This window comes from Uloborus diversus, chromosome 4, assembly GCF_026930045.1.
Source record: "Uloborus diversus isolate 005 chromosome 4, Udiv.v.3.1, whole genome shotgun sequence".
Classification (NCBI taxonomy): Eukaryota; Metazoa; Arthropoda; class Arachnida; order Araneae; family Uloboridae; genus Uloborus; species Uloborus diversus.
The window spans coordinates 60,316,703-60,333,517 of NC_072734.1; the positions used below are offsets into that span (position 1 = coordinate 60,316,703).

The 16,815-nt window shown below is 32.0% G+C and overlaps 1 protein-coding gene across 1 annotated transcript in view; it reads left to right on the forward strand.

The window, feature by feature from the left end:
• Positions 1-16,303, forward strand: part of LOC129220362 (trifunctional nucleotide phosphoesterase protein YfkN-like) — a 44,269-nt gene extending 27,966 nt beyond the window's left edge. The window contains exons 8-13 of the mRNA XM_054854770.1: positions 1,097-1,264; positions 1,873-2,045; positions 3,191-3,268; positions 4,200-4,327; positions 5,445-5,652; positions 10,110-16,303. Of these exons, the coding sequence (XP_054710745.1) occupies positions 1,097-1,264; positions 1,873-2,045; positions 3,191-3,268; positions 4,200-4,327; positions 5,445-5,652; positions 10,110-10,205 (851 nt within the window). The 3' untranslated portion in view covers positions 10,206-16,303. The remainder of the gene's footprint in view (positions 1-1,096; positions 1,265-1,872; positions 2,046-3,190; positions 3,269-4,199; positions 4,328-5,444; positions 5,653-10,109) is intronic.
• The last annotated feature ends 512 nt before the right edge of the window (positions 16,304-16,815 follow it).

Genomic DNA, 16,815 nt, shown 5'->3' on the forward strand with positions numbered 1-16,815 from the left:
TTCGACTCCAACTCTCACTCTGACCCTGCAATCACTGGCAGTGTTACAGCATTGAGGGAGAATGACTCCGACTCTTGGAATTTTTAACCTTTTAATTTCGGCTCAGACTCCTTCTCTCCAAAATCAGTCCAACTTCGAACCTACAGCACTGCTTTTTTACATTATTTTAGCACATTTATTTATTTAATTTTGCTTTTTCCAAAAGGTTCGCCCCCTGCCCAAGACTTTTCCAATGGGGGGGAGGGGGCAATTACCTCCTGCCCGTCCATTGGAACCACATCTGGAGCACATTGGGAAAATGTTCGCTTATAAATGCTCCATGTTTAGCCTTTTTTGCATCTAACCTGTATTCCAGTTTCTTCCACATATTTTGGAGTATCATGCGCAATGGTTTGCAGTGCTGCAAAAAGGATTCTTTTCATTTTGTAGTGTTTACGGCATTCAAAGTGACAAACCCTGTTTTAAACACAAGCTAATAAAAGGAAATCAAACAGTGTGTGGAAGGAACTGGGTTTCAGATTAGATATTTATCTTGTAACAAAAGGTTCACACGTCCAGCATTTGTAATATGAGCAGTAGTTTTGAAAATATGATTTTTTTAACATTTTGGTCCATTGTTAGGGCTCACCCTCTTTATTTTTGAATTCTTTCAAATTTTGATCCGTCAACACATCCAAGCTTCAAGAAATTGTGCTCAATTTGTTCTGTATATGCTTTATAAGTGACATTTACGGCAAAAGATCCGTTCTCATTCAAAACTATTACATTCCTGCCCCTTTTTTTTTCTGAAAATACAGTTCACGTGAGCAAATGAGTGAGCAAAAGAGCATCAAATTAACATAATAAACTTCTATTAAAAATATACAATAGCTTATGCCAATCCATGAACTGGTAGAAGTGTTTAATCTGAGATTGAATGAAAAATCTGAAAAGATAAACAGAATGTTTTTACAAAATTATAAATTTTAGAAGTACAGAGTATTGAGATTCTTGATTGTAAAAACTTTAACATGTCAAAAACAAATTCAAGATTTTATTCATATAATATTTACTTTTGATTTGTTACTGATATTTTGCATAAAATCTCTATTTTCAGGCAATTTCATAGCAGATGTCATGCTGTCATCAACGCACTCTGACTTGGCCCTCCTCAACTCAGGGACGCTTCGTGCCGATCGTATCCTGCCCAAAGGAGATTTCACGCTCAGGGATTTAGTCAATTTGCTGCCAATGATGGACCCCATGATTGTGCTCAATGCCCCAGGTGAGAACTGGTTAGAAATTCCAAGCAAAAGCTGTTTTCGTACCAACTTAAACACCCTTTCTCATTACTCTTCTGAAACATTTTCTGTTAGACCACCATTAAGAATCAAAGCTACATGTGGGCACATTGCTGGAAATAAGAGGCTGACGTGACTTAATCAGGAAGGTGTTGGACTCGTAACTGGAGGGTTCCAGGTTCAATGCCAGCTGGTGAAAGATCCCTCATGTTTGGTTATGGTGACTGGGGCATGTTAAAGGTGTTTGTGGTCACAAAGTCCTCCAAGTCTCCATTCCAAATTACCACCTTTGGGGGTGCTGAGTCAGGGCTTCTGGTTTGGATAAATCAGAATACAAAAAGAAATGCCAAAAATTTATACTACCTGTCAAATTTAAATTTTTGGTCCCGAAATGCAAGAAACCACAGCATCAGTTTTTAAATAGTTGTAAATTGTAAAAAAAATAATTTTTGTTACTAGTTCCTATTTTACTGATTTCTAAGTACCTCAAATTTCTTTATACTTCAAATGTGATCTTCTGAAATCTGTTAGTTTGCTGTATCTATGTAAGTAAATAATTTTATTAATACTATTTTTCTAATATTATTTTCAGGGGAGAATATTTACCTGGCTTTAGAAAATTCGGTGTCACAATATCCAAAACTAGAAGGTCGTTTTCCTCAAGTTTCCGGTGTTAGTTTTGCATTTGACCCTAAAAAGCCACCAGGAAGTCGTATCGATCCACGTTACATAAGAATAGGTGACGAATATTTAGATATGAATCAGGTGTGTATATTTTTTATGTTATAGGGAAGTTTGAACAGTAAATGAATGCATAAGCTTGATTTTATTTTTAGAAATCTAACATTAAAAACTAGCATTTAGCAAATGACACAAAAAACTTTTTTGTTAATCTGTATGTAATTAATGTTTAAAAAAAAGTAGTGAGAGAGAACTTTTATGTTTCTGCTTAAAGTTTGTATGTGGTTTACCCCCAACTCTCTTTTCCTTTTTTTTAGGAAAGTTATATAAAAACAGATGTATGCACAATATTAGTATTCAGTTTTTATTTTTGAAATTAAAAAAGTTTATTTTTCAAGGTGATGCCAACCATTTACTTGGATTAAAATTAGAATTCCATCCACTTTCTAACTCTGTACACGTTTTAAAATAATTTACCACTGCACGCCACACAAGCTACTCACAAGGAGCACAAAGAGCATAAGTAGCTAAGCTAAGAGTTCAAAATATGTATCACAGATGCATATATTTGGATAGATCTGACATCTAGTTTTAAATAAACTATTTCACTTACATTATAAATATTCTGGTGAAATCATCTAGTGTGGAATAAGAAGTACAAAAAAATTCCAAGCACAAGAGATGGACGGTTTAATCACAAGAAAAGAATAATTGTTTTCAGATCTACTAATTAACTTGAAATATCTTAATATAGTGTAAAAAATTACAGGGGTTATTTACACTTAAAAAAAAAATGGTAGTGCATTAATCATGGGAAGTAATAACAGTAACAACAATAAAAATTCAACTTCTTGAGCTCTGGGTGTTCTAGCATGCTTGCATCTAAATTATTTCTTTACTGGATCAAAATTATACCAATGTCAGTCATTAGCCCTTAAACTGAAATTTTCTTGGAAACTTGACTAAATATGGCAAATTTTGAAGTAAAAGTTTAGAACCCTGGCTTCTGAGAACAAAATCCTGGTGTAAATAACCCCTTGGGATAATAATAATAAAAAAAGAGTACAATGAGTTTTATCTATTAAGCTTTATATTTAATAATTATGTCTTGAACATTGTATTAGTCACAATTTAATTGACCTTATTTTGGTAAATTTTATTAGTTTTTTAGTATTTTGTTGATTTTGTTTATGACTGTGAGAGTGACAAGTTAAAAAAATTTCTTCTAGAAATACCGTCTAGCCACTAAAATGTACATGCATCAAGGTCGTGATGGTTATGACGCTTTGAAGGAATGTGAAGTCCTGGTAAGTAAATAAACTACTTATATTCATTTATCATGGTGAAAAAAAAAATGTCTTGTGTTAACAGACATTTGATTTTTTTTCTGGGATGATACAAGTTTTTGCCTTAAACTAAGTTGAATAGTTAAAAAAGTATATTAAAGCAATTAAATAATTTCCATCACATTTTCACCTCCTTTTCAAAACTTAAAAGTACTCCTTAAACACATTCAGTTTGTTCTTCTTTTGGTTTTTTTTAAGTAAAAGTCTTGTAGTAGAGGATTTTTGATAATTTTCTGTTTGGGGGACAAAATTCCGATTTGTCCAAATTTTTAACTTTTGGTAAAATTTGAACCAAATTTAGACCTTAGTGTAACATTTGGGGACATTGGCAGTTATCTGTTATAGATTGGTTTTAGATAAAACTAATTTATACTGCAAACTTTATTGCATAACTGGAATGAAAAGTTCGTCAATTTTTAATCGACTATTGTTGACCTTATACATTTTTAGTCTAATGTCTATACTTGAGTCCCAATTAGTTCAGTTTTAGAAATTCGAATTTACTTTGTACATTTTAGTGACAGAGTTTACTTTGTCAGATGATACTATGTTGAGATGATGAAATTGGTACATTACATCTGTGTTTAATTCAAAACTATTTATCATCTAAAAATAGTTAATGTTTTTCGGTTTAAATAACCTTTAAACACATTGTATTTTACTTACGATTATTTTTTCTGAGTGAATATAAATTCAATATTGTAGCTTTCTTTCTTTTCTTTGTAGTTGTTTTTTGGATAATTTTTATGAAAATTTTTTCAAAAATACTTTAAAAATTTAATTAAAAAAAGAAAAAAAAAGCATCCTAGATGTTGACAAAGAATCCCATTTCCAATTGTAACTGTTCCTGTTATTCCAGTTTACTTAACAATTGACCTTTTCCCTCATGTAGTTAAATGAAGAAGAGAGTCCAGAACTACGCACAGCTGTCCAAAATCATTTCGAGTCCATTAAGGTTGTTACAGGTGTTGTGCATCATAAAAGTCGTCATCGTCAGAGCTTAGTGTGCTTATCTCGAAGGTATCTTGCCTAATTTTAGTTTAACACCATAAGCAGTTGGCATAAAAATGATTGTTTCAAACTTTCTGTGCCTGTCATAAGTTTTTTTTTTTTTTTTTTTTGTGAAATATAACTTGAATAATCAAATCCTCCAAAAAATGTCTTGGGTTGGAAGTAAATACATTACAAGTAACAGAGCTAGTTTATTTAACATGTTAGGTATTAACGGTTTAAAGAAACAATTTCCACCGGACAGTTAATGTCTTAAAAAATTTGAATCAAAATTCAATTTGTAAAGTGGACATTTGTAAAGTTTGGACTTAATAAGTCCATAACGCTTTATTAGTGACTTATCAATTTCATCAAATCACCCTTGGTTTTTCAAGTAATGGTGACTGAATAGACTATGCAAAGATGATAGGATCCAGATGCTCAAAGAAAAGTGAACGACCTCCTTCAAGAGTCTCATTTTGATACACCACAGTATTTTGGCTTGTAAAATGAAATAATAGCTGTAACGATTAAACTGATTTCACTTTGAATATTATTTCACGAACTTGACCAGTTTGAAAAGTGTGCACCACATGGTAACCCATAGAAAGTAAACTTACAATAGAGTTTTATGCTGTGAAAACTTGATGATTGCTTACAAAGAAACTTATTTTTACAAAATCACATAAGTAAGTAAAAAATTATTTTATTGATTGCCAGGTGGGGAAGAATAAAGAATGAAGAATTTATGCTAACAGTTCTAAAGTTTAATTTTTTCTTTAGAACTTTGATGCAATTGTTGTACCAATGAAAATTCTCTTTTTACATCCATGCTAACTGTATAAGAAGGATCGCCAAAAATATGTTTTTTTCTCTTAATTCGATAACGATATTGGTATAGATTTCGTTCTATGAAAGAAATTTTGTTTTGGTTTCAACTTTTTAAAACATTTCAGAATTGCATGGTGTAATTAGATATGAAATTGTAATATATGTTTTTGGCTAACTGAAAATATTCCCTAAAATGGCTGTGTCTCTTTCAGTTACATTAATTGGAGTTGCTTTGTATCTTTACTTGATATTTAAGTGGAGAAAATGATGTGAAAACAATATGTATCTCTAAAGTATACTATTTGGATGTTTTCAGGCACAGTGTTGTAAAAATGTTTGAGGAATGCAGTCAGTCCACCCCTAGGGCACCTTTAAAACGAGGAGTGAGCTTAGATGCAATGGCCAAACGAAATCTTTTCAAATTTCAAGACAAATCATCGAAAACTTCCATCGACAAAGTAGAGTATGAGCAGTGTAAGATGGAACCTAAAGTAGAAGCAAGAATTGTTATTCTCACAGATGAAGTCAGTATTTTCTTATTTGTTTTTCTCTGAGTTGTTAATTTTCTTGTTTATTATTATTGTAACATGGAGCATTGACAATACTTCCATTTTTAATTCATGAATTTTTCTTCCACTTCAGATTTTTTTTTTTTCTGGGACAGCATTTATACTAGGAGAAATATTCTCTTTTTGCTGTAATACTATTGCAATCCTTTCAGATATAAATATTTTCGAACATTGGAAATCAATGCAATTAAATTTTATCATTACTAGTAATGTTTTGTGGATTTATGGACAGTTAAGTTATAACTTACGCTACATTTTCTTTTTTGAAATTAAATTTTTAAGTTTTGTTTCTCCCACTGTATGACATTCACTAATTCTCGACTACTTATTTCTAACTACAGCTCATGGCATTGATTTAACATAAATTACCTAACAGGCTCTTGTACTTATGCATTGGGTCGGCTATCACTTATTCCATCATAAAAAGATTCATCTAGAGGTCTGAATATACAATGTGACATAAAATGGGATAAACAGATGTTGTTGGTGTAAATACTTAGCAGCAGTTTGTATAACAAGAATAATGAATTTTGTAACTGTCGTGGCTAGTGTAAAATGAGCATACATTTCGTGAAGCAACTTCTACTTAAAGAAATTCCTTCAAAAAATATCTGTAGCATAATATATTTGTAATGAATAATATTATTTTAAAGAAGTTTTTTTTCTAAAAGGATGGATGCATTTTCATCCAGGGTTTGTACATGTCATGATGCGCGCGATTAATTTTGCAAAGTTATACGAAAACCAAAATCTGTTTTGCGACAGAAATTGTTGGGGTGGAACAAAATGGTTGGGGAAATTAAAGTTACCTCGTGGCCTAAATGGAATACGAGGGGCAAAAAAATTTTGACTTTGAGGCCTATTTTGACCTTGATTTGAGAAATTGTTAAGGGGTTGACCCCCATTGTAAATCCGACAATTAATCATTAAGTGGTTTGTTCTACCACAAAATACACAAAAAGTGTTATTAGAATTTTGAGAGACTTTTTGCTGGGGTTTGGGCAAAACAGTTTTCTCATTAACGGAAGAGACGCGGATGTATAAAGGACATTCAACAAGTGGGTGTGGACTTTCCCCACAAAGACGACAATTTGACATTAATTTAGTGACACATGTTCTTAAAGATCGTAAATTTTCGGCCAAGGCATCTATTTGCACTTGAGCACTAGTCATAGCATTTGTCAATTTTGGTTGGCCTGTTACATGTAAACAGTGTAACTTATTAGCCTTGTCGACTAAATCGGTAAACTTTGACGTGTCGACATCAAGTAGTTTGTCCTTGATATTCAATGGTAAAGCCGCCAAAAATTGGTAAGATTTTATTTGGGTCAGAGCAGCACTATCCGTAATAAAAGGATATGCTGAGTGAGCCGCACGTTCAACACGATGTGCTAAACTTTGAATACTCTCATGAGTTTCAAATTTGATGTTTTGAAATTCTGAAAGGGACACAGAAGAAGGGGTATGCATTTTGAAAAATGCACGTAATTTGTCACAAGCCTGGTTAAAAGTCATAGACTCCAAGCAACTGGGATTGGTCGCAAAAAAATACAAGGCAGAGCCAGAAAGTTTTGACTTCAAAAACATAAGAGTCGTGGGATCATCCCAACCGTTTAAATTCTGCAAGTCCTTAATTTGTGATATAAAAAATTCAACAGTTTCCGGCTCGCCTGAATATGAGGGAATGGGGAAGTTAAAATTCCTACTCGCCACAGCACCTTGAGGTGACTCATTGGCCATATTCACACCTTGGGGTGGGTCGGTTTGAGTACTACCAGTTGACATGGCAACAAATGTGCCGTCTTTTACTTTAGCACAAAAATCAATGAGCATCTAATATAATTTTCACTTAATTCACACGGTGCAATCATGAGAAACAAAAAATTTTAAATGCAAATATTGTTGAAAGCACATGCACACATGAGAATAAATGCAACTAATAAAATAAAAATTGACATCAAATTTTTGAACTAAATTAGAAATATAAAATTCATATATCCCCCCATTAACATCACAGAAATACAAAAAGCCATATGAAAAAAACAACAAAAGTGCATATGCATTCAACTTCAGGAAAAAAAAAAGGCATTCAAGACCTGGTCAAAAACGGCGCCATTTTGTCATGATGCGCGCGATTAATTTTGCAAAGTTATACGAAAACCAAAAAGATAACGATTTTAGGCCATGGAAGTGGAAGCATCGCAGCCGCGCATAACCTCAGACCAACGACTGCCTTGAATGCCAAAGAACAAAATTTAAAAGAGACTTACCCGGGGATTGTGTGTTGAAGACGATAGAAAACACAAAATTAATTACCATACATTCTTTATTCTATGTTAACTTCTACGCAGACATAAAGACAGGCACTAGGCATGGTGATCACCAGAACATTTCACACATAGTAAAAAAAACAAATGCGAGGAATCCAGACTTAAGAGTTCAAAAAAGAAAAGGCGGAGCTGGCAGGGGTTGCAAAGTTCGTTAAAGGTCAAAAAAAACGTAGAGTTCTCGCGGAGGGTGGTGAAATATTTAAATTGAAATGGACGGAGGACGGACAGTTCGCTATGAAGATGGTGGGGTGTTATTTAGGGATGGCTTATGGCTAAAATGCCCGTTGCAGGCCGATGTACGTTGAGACGAAAATGGTGCAGGCTGTAATCTCCATGGTGACAATGTTGAGCTCGTCACACGCTTAAAAAGGAATCAGGGTACTTTCAAGGTGATTGCGGATCCATGCCGTCACCTCATGCTATGTAGAACATCGAAAAGGTAGTTACTTAAGGGAACGATTCAGGTGCACTCTGCGTGCCGCCATCGGACGCCATCGTTCAAACAGGTGATGGATCTTCTATGCTCTCATCTTCGGCTGCGACGAAGTAACGGTCTTGATTATTATATTTTAAACATATATGAAAAAATAAGACTTTCACCTCATGTTGAGGTCTTAACAATTTCGCGGCGAGCAACGGCCGTCCCCTGACACCGTGGACCGATGCTTCATCATCGCCATCGTTGAACAAAAACCGGAGCCGCAAAAATTGCGACCGAGCGGACAGAGAGCAGCAAGTCGAGTGAAATGGGGTGGAAAAATGAATCGGCAAATGAGCGATCAGATCCGGGTACGCGGCGATGCGCGGGAACCAATGAGTGCGTTTGGCGCCCAAACAACGAAGGGAAGGGGACGCTACGCCATTTTAATGGCCGACAAGAAGATGCAAAAAATCGGATCGACGCTTGAAAAATTGACAAAAAGCTAAACGATGGGAAAAGTGAATAAGTCACATATTTGATATCTTAAAGTGTGCGAAATTTAACGGGGGAACGCGGGGAAAACGTGGAATGCACAAGAAAATAAAAAAACAACAAAATGGGGGAAGAAAACGATTAAAATGACCGAAAACATGGGAAAAATGTAAATGGGTGAAAAATGTGATATGCATTATCACAGTACACTCCTTCAAAACTCCTCCAATACTCCTTCATTTATAAATTTTTTTGAAGGGCCCTTGAAACTCCTTCATTTTGGTTTTAATTCCTTCAAAACTCCTTCTTTTTTAGTTCTAGACTACATAATCTTCCTCTATAACAGAAACTTAAAATACTTCGATTGACAACTAACTTCGTCACTAAGGCGATAGTAATTTTGTGCATTTTTTTCGATTTACAAATTGATCATAGTTAATTCATAAAAGTTGAAGATGAATTTTTTATTAGAAGATTAAGACATTTCATAAGTGAAGTAAAACATGCTTAAATGGTGCTTGGTTATTTTTTCAAGTTTTATGATTATTTGTTTTTTCCTCTACCACACTCTCAGCAGCAAAAGTCAAGTTGTCTAATTATTATTTAAATATTTAAAACTACATTAAGTGTCCTGCATTAAGTGATTGCGTTAAAAAAAAACTAATCTTAAGTTAATTGCAGTTATGATATTGTAAAAAGGGTCATCCACAAGTGATGTCATGCTTTGAGGAGGAGACGGGCTCATGAAATTGTGACAAGGGGAAGAGAGAGGGTGACAAAAAGTGACATCACACAGTTATTGTAACAATATGTTTGTAAAAAATATGACATGACAAGAGGAGAAGTTTGGGGTGAAGTGTGCCACTTAGTGATAAAGGGTGCTGATGGTCAAATATATTGAAAAAAAGTGTGACATTTAATGACACTCCATTAGTACTCCTTCAAAATCTCATTTTACTTCTTCAGAACTCCTCCAAAACTCCTTCATTTTATTTCTGAAACTGAGTACGAACTCTGTCATCATATGTTTGCATTTTGCAATAAATATTTTATATTCACTAATACTGTATTTTAAAAAAATATGAAAAAGATTACCTATCTTAAAAAATTTGACTTTGTGTAAAGTGAAACATTCAAGGCATCATTGATGATTTAATTTTTATTTCTAGGTAAAAGATCAATTAGAAAGAAAACGGCAAGAATATATTGCTCTTACTGTAGATGCTGTGATTGAAGAAGATGAAGAAAATGCAGATCAAAATTAAGTTTCAGGATTATATGCTCCTTTTCCTTTTTATGCCACAGCAGTTAAAAATGCTACTTTTATCTTTTTTGCTATTTATAGGTTCCAGTTATTTATCTGAAAAAAATCTTGCAATTAAACTGTGTTCATTATGTGGGACTTTGACAGGTTGTCTTTCAGGATGGAAAGGGTTGGGTTGATAGGAAGAATGATACCCCTGATTTTTCAGAAAATTCAAAAATGCATATAAAACTGGATGAAAATGGTTTATGTACATGCACATAAACATATATTTATGTATTAGAGGCACAAGATCTTCCATCATAAGATGAAAATGATGGTGGACAGAGAAATAAAAGATTCTTTTGTAGAAAAAGTACGATTTGCAGGACAAGACTTTTATTTAAACCTTTTCTTTAAAAAATGCATCAAAAACATATAAAGCTTTGCAGGTATGAAGGGCGATTCAACAAAAGGTGGTTTTGAGAATAATGCATTTGAAACTTTCTTGGTAGAGCGTCACTAAAAATGGTGTCACTTTTTACATATGTTGATGGAGAACAAATGGCGAACTCAACATAAAAAATATACCTGCACATTCTCTGCTGGGTCTAGATTCTAACTGGGGGGGGGGGGGGAGCAAAAGCTTAGTTAGTGTTGAGTTTGCACTTTGTATCTGCAGCGTTTCATATGTACTTTGAAGTATAGTTAAATTTTTTTGTATGAAAAGGTAACGCTTAATCGTCCAGCAATACATTAATCTTTATTTTTCTACAACAGTATATAGACCCCAAACTTGGCAATTTTCGATAGGATTAGCCAAAAGATGGCAACTTTAATCTTATGCTTGGAGTAAGGAAGAGAGGTCCTTTGGTTGGAGGATGCTGAAAACAAATGCTAACGCAGTGCAGAGTATAATGTCTCCCCATCATGTTTCATGCACTATGGCAACTGCACATCATTATGGGATACTAAGTGCAAAATTTTTGCTCGTTTCTTAGGAAGCCTTTTTTCGCAGATCAAACCAAGTAGAAATTAGCTTGAAATTCTGTTATCGAGTAACTCCCACTCAATATAATTACTGTTTACTAAACTTAGCCGCTCGCACCAAAAGAGTCATTTTTCTACTTACAAAGGTAAAATGAATAAAGGTAGGTGCTCAAAAAATTTGACAAGGTTAGGTGTCGCAAATTTTTTAGGTTGATTTTGTGGGGGAAAAAACTCTTCAGTGTAGTGGGGGCGGGGGTCAGGATAAAATAAAATTTGGATATAAAAACATTTAGCATTTGACCATGTTAGCAAAACCCCAATTTTGGAATTTCCGCCTCTCTTGATTTAATTCTACTGTGTACATTCATGTCATTAAGGGAAAATGGAGGAAAAATAAAACTGATTAGGGTTGAACACAGTAGTGGATTTACCATGTCTAAAATGTTGCAATTGAAAAAAGCCCCAAAAAGGCAAATGAAAAATATTTTATACAGTTCTGCTAATCTGTAAGGGCCCCCGAAAACTGCATTGTGAGAGACTGGCAAACCTGTAAATCCGCCACTGGGAGTGAGTTCATGACAGAGTGAATTCATGAGGAGCAAATACAAAAGAAAGCAAACTTTGAAACCTGATTAAAATATATTGTTCGTTTGCTGCTAGAATTTTTAGTCCTATTCAAGACACAGGAAAGATGTCTAATAAAATAAATTTGTCCAAAACATGCAGCTTTGGTTGTCTACAACACTCATTTTATTCAATTACCTGCCAGTGAAGTAATTATGATTATTTTATGTTAACTACTATTAGTTAAGTTAGTTAAAATTTGATCCAAAGAGCTATTTAGGTTGAGGAATTAACTGATGTGTATCAAAATGAATTTGAGAATAAGCATCAAATTTTAAAAGTAAACACTCAATGAAATAAATTTAGTTCAAAGCAACGTGGTTTTATTAAATTGTGGCTACTTTTTGTATGCTTCACAAATAATGAAAATTTTAAAGTGATTAATTATGCATCAGGCACAATTCCTCCTCCTAATATAATGTTTAAAAATCTTAGTGAAGGACCTCTTTACCAAGCTCTGCCTTTGGCCTAATGCCATAATTAGATTTTCTTTTTTTTTTTTTAAATATTCATGTAAAATGTCTTAAGATAAAATTCCATTTTTATATGCAAATTGATAAAAGACGTTGTGGCCTCATAAAAACTGTTCAGCACTATGTTTCATGGCATTTTAATGATTATTATTAATGTCAGCTAAAAATTTACTTTTAGCATTGAGTGTTTTACTTATATCTTAGTTTTTATGGTTTGATTTGTCAGTATAAATATAAATGTCTAAAGTAAATTGATAAAATTTTTAGCCTATATGGAATTGAATAATTTGTAATGATGCTATCAAACTTAAACTATGCTTTGCTTCACAAATAATAATTTAAAATGTTTTCCAATTTTGCTCTGTTTTAAGAAGAAAAAGATTCTGAATTTCCTCTAGATAAAACCTCGTAATTTTAAAAGTATTATGTGTAAACTTGAAAAAAGTACAGATAATTTAATCAGTTATTATAATTCTGCAAGGATTGGGGACATTTTGTTTGAGAATGTTTCCTATGGGAACTTTGCAAATATCTTACTGATAAAAGCTAAGATTTAATAAATGTAGATAGAGTTGAACTGTTGGAAATTTCATTTCATCTGTGTGATCTATTCAAAGTTATTTTTTACTGGTATTTTCTTTAGCACATTAGGTACTTCTCATTTTTGTAGTACAAATGAAGCTTATTTTTTGTTTCTTATATTGTTCCTATTGCTTGTTATTTATCTTTCTACTGCATATTTTCTATTGTTTTCAATTTACAGTTGGGGAAGATTCTTTCTAACAAACATGGGAGATTCCTGTTAGGGAGGGGCAAGCATTGGTGCAACAAGATAGTGGTTTTTAGTTACTTTCTCACCCCACCCACCTTGTTCAAAAGCTGGAAATCGCTTGAAATTATATTCCTCCTCTCCCCTAAAAAACATTTTATGCTACTTTTTGTCAGATGAGGGCAGAAAACTGGTTATGTGGCTCTCCCTCGGAATGTTTTCAAAATTGAAGTCCTAAAATTACTATTTTGAATTATCTTTGGTGACATTCTGAAAGAGTAAGAGTTTGAGGTTTTTTTTCCTAGGGAGGGGCAGTTGTCCCTCTGTGGCTATGCCCATGCTAACAACAACAGCAAAAAAAAAAAGATAATGAAGTATGACTTATCAAATGCTTTTTTCCCCCTGTTAGCCACTGTAAATGATATTAGCACATGTTTTCAAACTTATATATTTTCTGCTTCTTGCCAATTTTAAAGTATTTTTGTAATACTTCTATGTTTATATATTATCTTATTCTAATTGTAATTGTGAATCAATGTTTTTATTGTATTTTTATAATCTTTTATTGGCACGTGTTATATTGTTATGGTTTTATGATAAGTCGTATATGTATTTACTTATCTTGAGTATTCTCCAATCGTTGTACAGAAAATTAAAGCTCAACAATTAAGATTTTCCTTTTTCTTTTTGCATTTAAAAAGCATTTATTATTCTTTTACTCAAACTGGTACTGATTCGATATGTTGATGAGAAGTTATGAGACAATTCTAAAAAATTTTATTTTTTACATATATTATTTTCATAACAATAGAAATTGATCTTAAAAACAGTTGAAAATTATTGTTTCAAATTGAAAAGAAGCACAAGGGATTTATTCATTTATTTATTTTAATGATTAAAAATGCAACAACTCTTCATTTTTATCCATTTTCATTATATGAACTATTTTGATGCTTACCAATTTTTTTGCTTTTTTTTTTTAAATCTTAAGTAGTGCTGTAGATTTGAGTACTTTATGCATCATTTTATTACCTTTTTCTCAATTTTGTTAGATAAAAAGAGCTAAAGTAACACTTCAACAAAATAAATTTATAGAAAATAGATTAAAAGTGTGTTCTAATCCTTGCTGCATCAAGATAATGATTTTTAATGTAAAGTCAAAGAAAAAAATTGAAGCTGTTGTGAATTTACCAAAGCAATAAATAAAGAAATTAAAAAAAAAAAAAAAAACTAATTTTAATAAGTAAGTAAAAGATTAAAAAAAAAAAAAGAAAAAGGATTTCTTTTAAATATGCATTGTCTGAGTTTTTGTGACATTACTTTTTACAATGTCTGAATATTCCAGTTTTCTGTGTTATATTGCTTCTTTGGTTTTGAATATTCATTTAAATTACATCTAGTCGTTTAAATTATATCAATCTAAAAATTTATTTTATAATGTGAAAAAATGCAATTTAGTGTAATTTTGTGATTTTGATTATTTATGTTATATCAATTTTTGTTAAATAATTAAGCTTACAGTCATTGGCTGTAATTAATTTATTTAGAAAAAGTATATTTTAACCTTGTTAAATTAGTACTGTTTGAACTTTATTATTGTTGATTCTGAACTTTTAATTAATTATTATTATTATCATTTGAACATACCGGTGAAAATTTGTTCTTATTATTTACTCATTACTGAAAGCAAGAAGAAAAAAAATTTCATGAAAACCTTGCATACAGCACTTTACTATGCAATGTAAATATTTTGAAGTTGCTTAACAAATATTTCATACTTCCACTGCTTTGTTTAGATTTTCTATTTCTATGCATATTGTTTATCATTTATATTATGTATTTACATTTTTCTTAAAAGACTTTTATTCTAATATTTGTCATACAAGTTGAGCAATTACCAATTTTATATTCTTCTGTGATAAAATCAAAAAGACTTTATTTTATTCTGTTTTCTTTAATTTATTTAAAACGAAAATGAAAATAATCAATCCAGTGCATATAATTTCTGGAGCCAAACAAAACTAACAATAATGCTACCCTTGATATATTTAAAAATTATTTTTAGAAAATTATCTTAATAGAACAATATTAATAGTGATTCATTTATCAACTATGACATTACTCTTATTTTAATGCGAGGTAATCTTTTTATGCATCAATAATTTGTCAGAATTGCAATGAAAAATTCATCAGAAGCGTGACCATGTTTAGTAATGATAATACAAAACACTTCCAACTGTTTCAAATACAGTCAAACCTTTTTAATGCGAACCCAATTGGGACATCAAAATACTATCAGAGTATTTTCTTTACTGTAATAGGAATTTCTAGCCACTCTAAACAATTTATGTCATTATAATACAGATTTTAAGGGGCTGTTGATATTTCAATGAAGATTTCTAGTTGTCATTTTCCTTATTTTAATACATACTTTTCAGAATTTCTGTTTTTAAATATTTGGGCTTGAGTTTGGAACATGTATTCATTCAAATGTTGTGAGTAGCAGATGTTGATATTTTAGCTCGCTTTTTTAAGCATTGATTTCTGGTATGGTTTATCTTGACTATGCAGCATTCCAATTAGAAAGCTTGGGTAACGAGGATTTTTCAGATGCTGTTCTCATTCCTCTATTTTTAAAAGAAAAAAAACGAAGAAAGATTTTTGGCAAAAGAACTGATGCATAATGATAATAAATGTATAAATCCTTTAAAACAGTGTGTAGGCAAACCCGTCGATCGCGATCAAACGGTCGATCTCAAGCCTATTATGAGTCCATTGCGGCACTATTTTGAGTCCTACTTTTTCTCTGACTAAATTATTAAACATTAATTTATGGGGGGAAAATTCGGTTTAACGTCTAAATCAAAAGTTATTTTAAAATTTTCCAGACTTTTTATAATCACTGGAACTTTTTAGTCACAATTTTATCAATTTTAAAGCAAATATTATACTTGTTTCTGAAAATATTCTGATATTGGTTAACAAAATATTATTTTTGCAATTTAAAACAACTCTTAATAAGTATCAAAGTATTTTATAAGAGTTGAGTAAAAGAGAGTTATTTATAAGAGCTGACCTACAATTTGGACTGAGCATAGTTTCAACTCAACCCTGTATGCAAAACATCCATTTTAGTCTCAAGTGTATGCATCATGCCCCCCCACACACAAGTCGATCTCGTGCTCACATTAAACTTGGAAAGTAGATCTTCAGTCAATTTAGGTTGCCGACTGCTGCTTTAAAATGTTTAAATTTCATTAACTGTCTGCAACCAACGTTTCAAAATAAAGGCCAGTTATGGAATATGTAAAATTCCATACTACATTGTTGTTTAAAAGTTCTGCCCCCCCCCCCCCCCCCCCCCCCCGCATACCAAAAGCCTGGATATGCAATGTATGCCAAAACTATTTTAAATATACTTTAAAATATGGTACTCTTACTATGCTTGATAATGATTTGAGTAGTATATTTAGGAAAAAATTAAGTTTTATATTTATTACAAATAACTTGTAAGCCATTAGTATATATGTGCTGCCTGCCATAGTAAGAAAGTTGGCATGTTTTAGGAAAGCAATGGGGCACCTTAGTTGTTAAGTTCCATGTAGGTGAATTTTTATTCATGGATTGGATATATTGTTAGAACTTGTTCTTCAATGTCCTATTCCTGTATATTTAATCATAAAAGTTTTTAAAATTACTTAATCCAAATAACTTTTTAGGTTGTTTTATAATTACTTAACATTTTAAAGTCATTAATGCAATGTAAATAATGATGT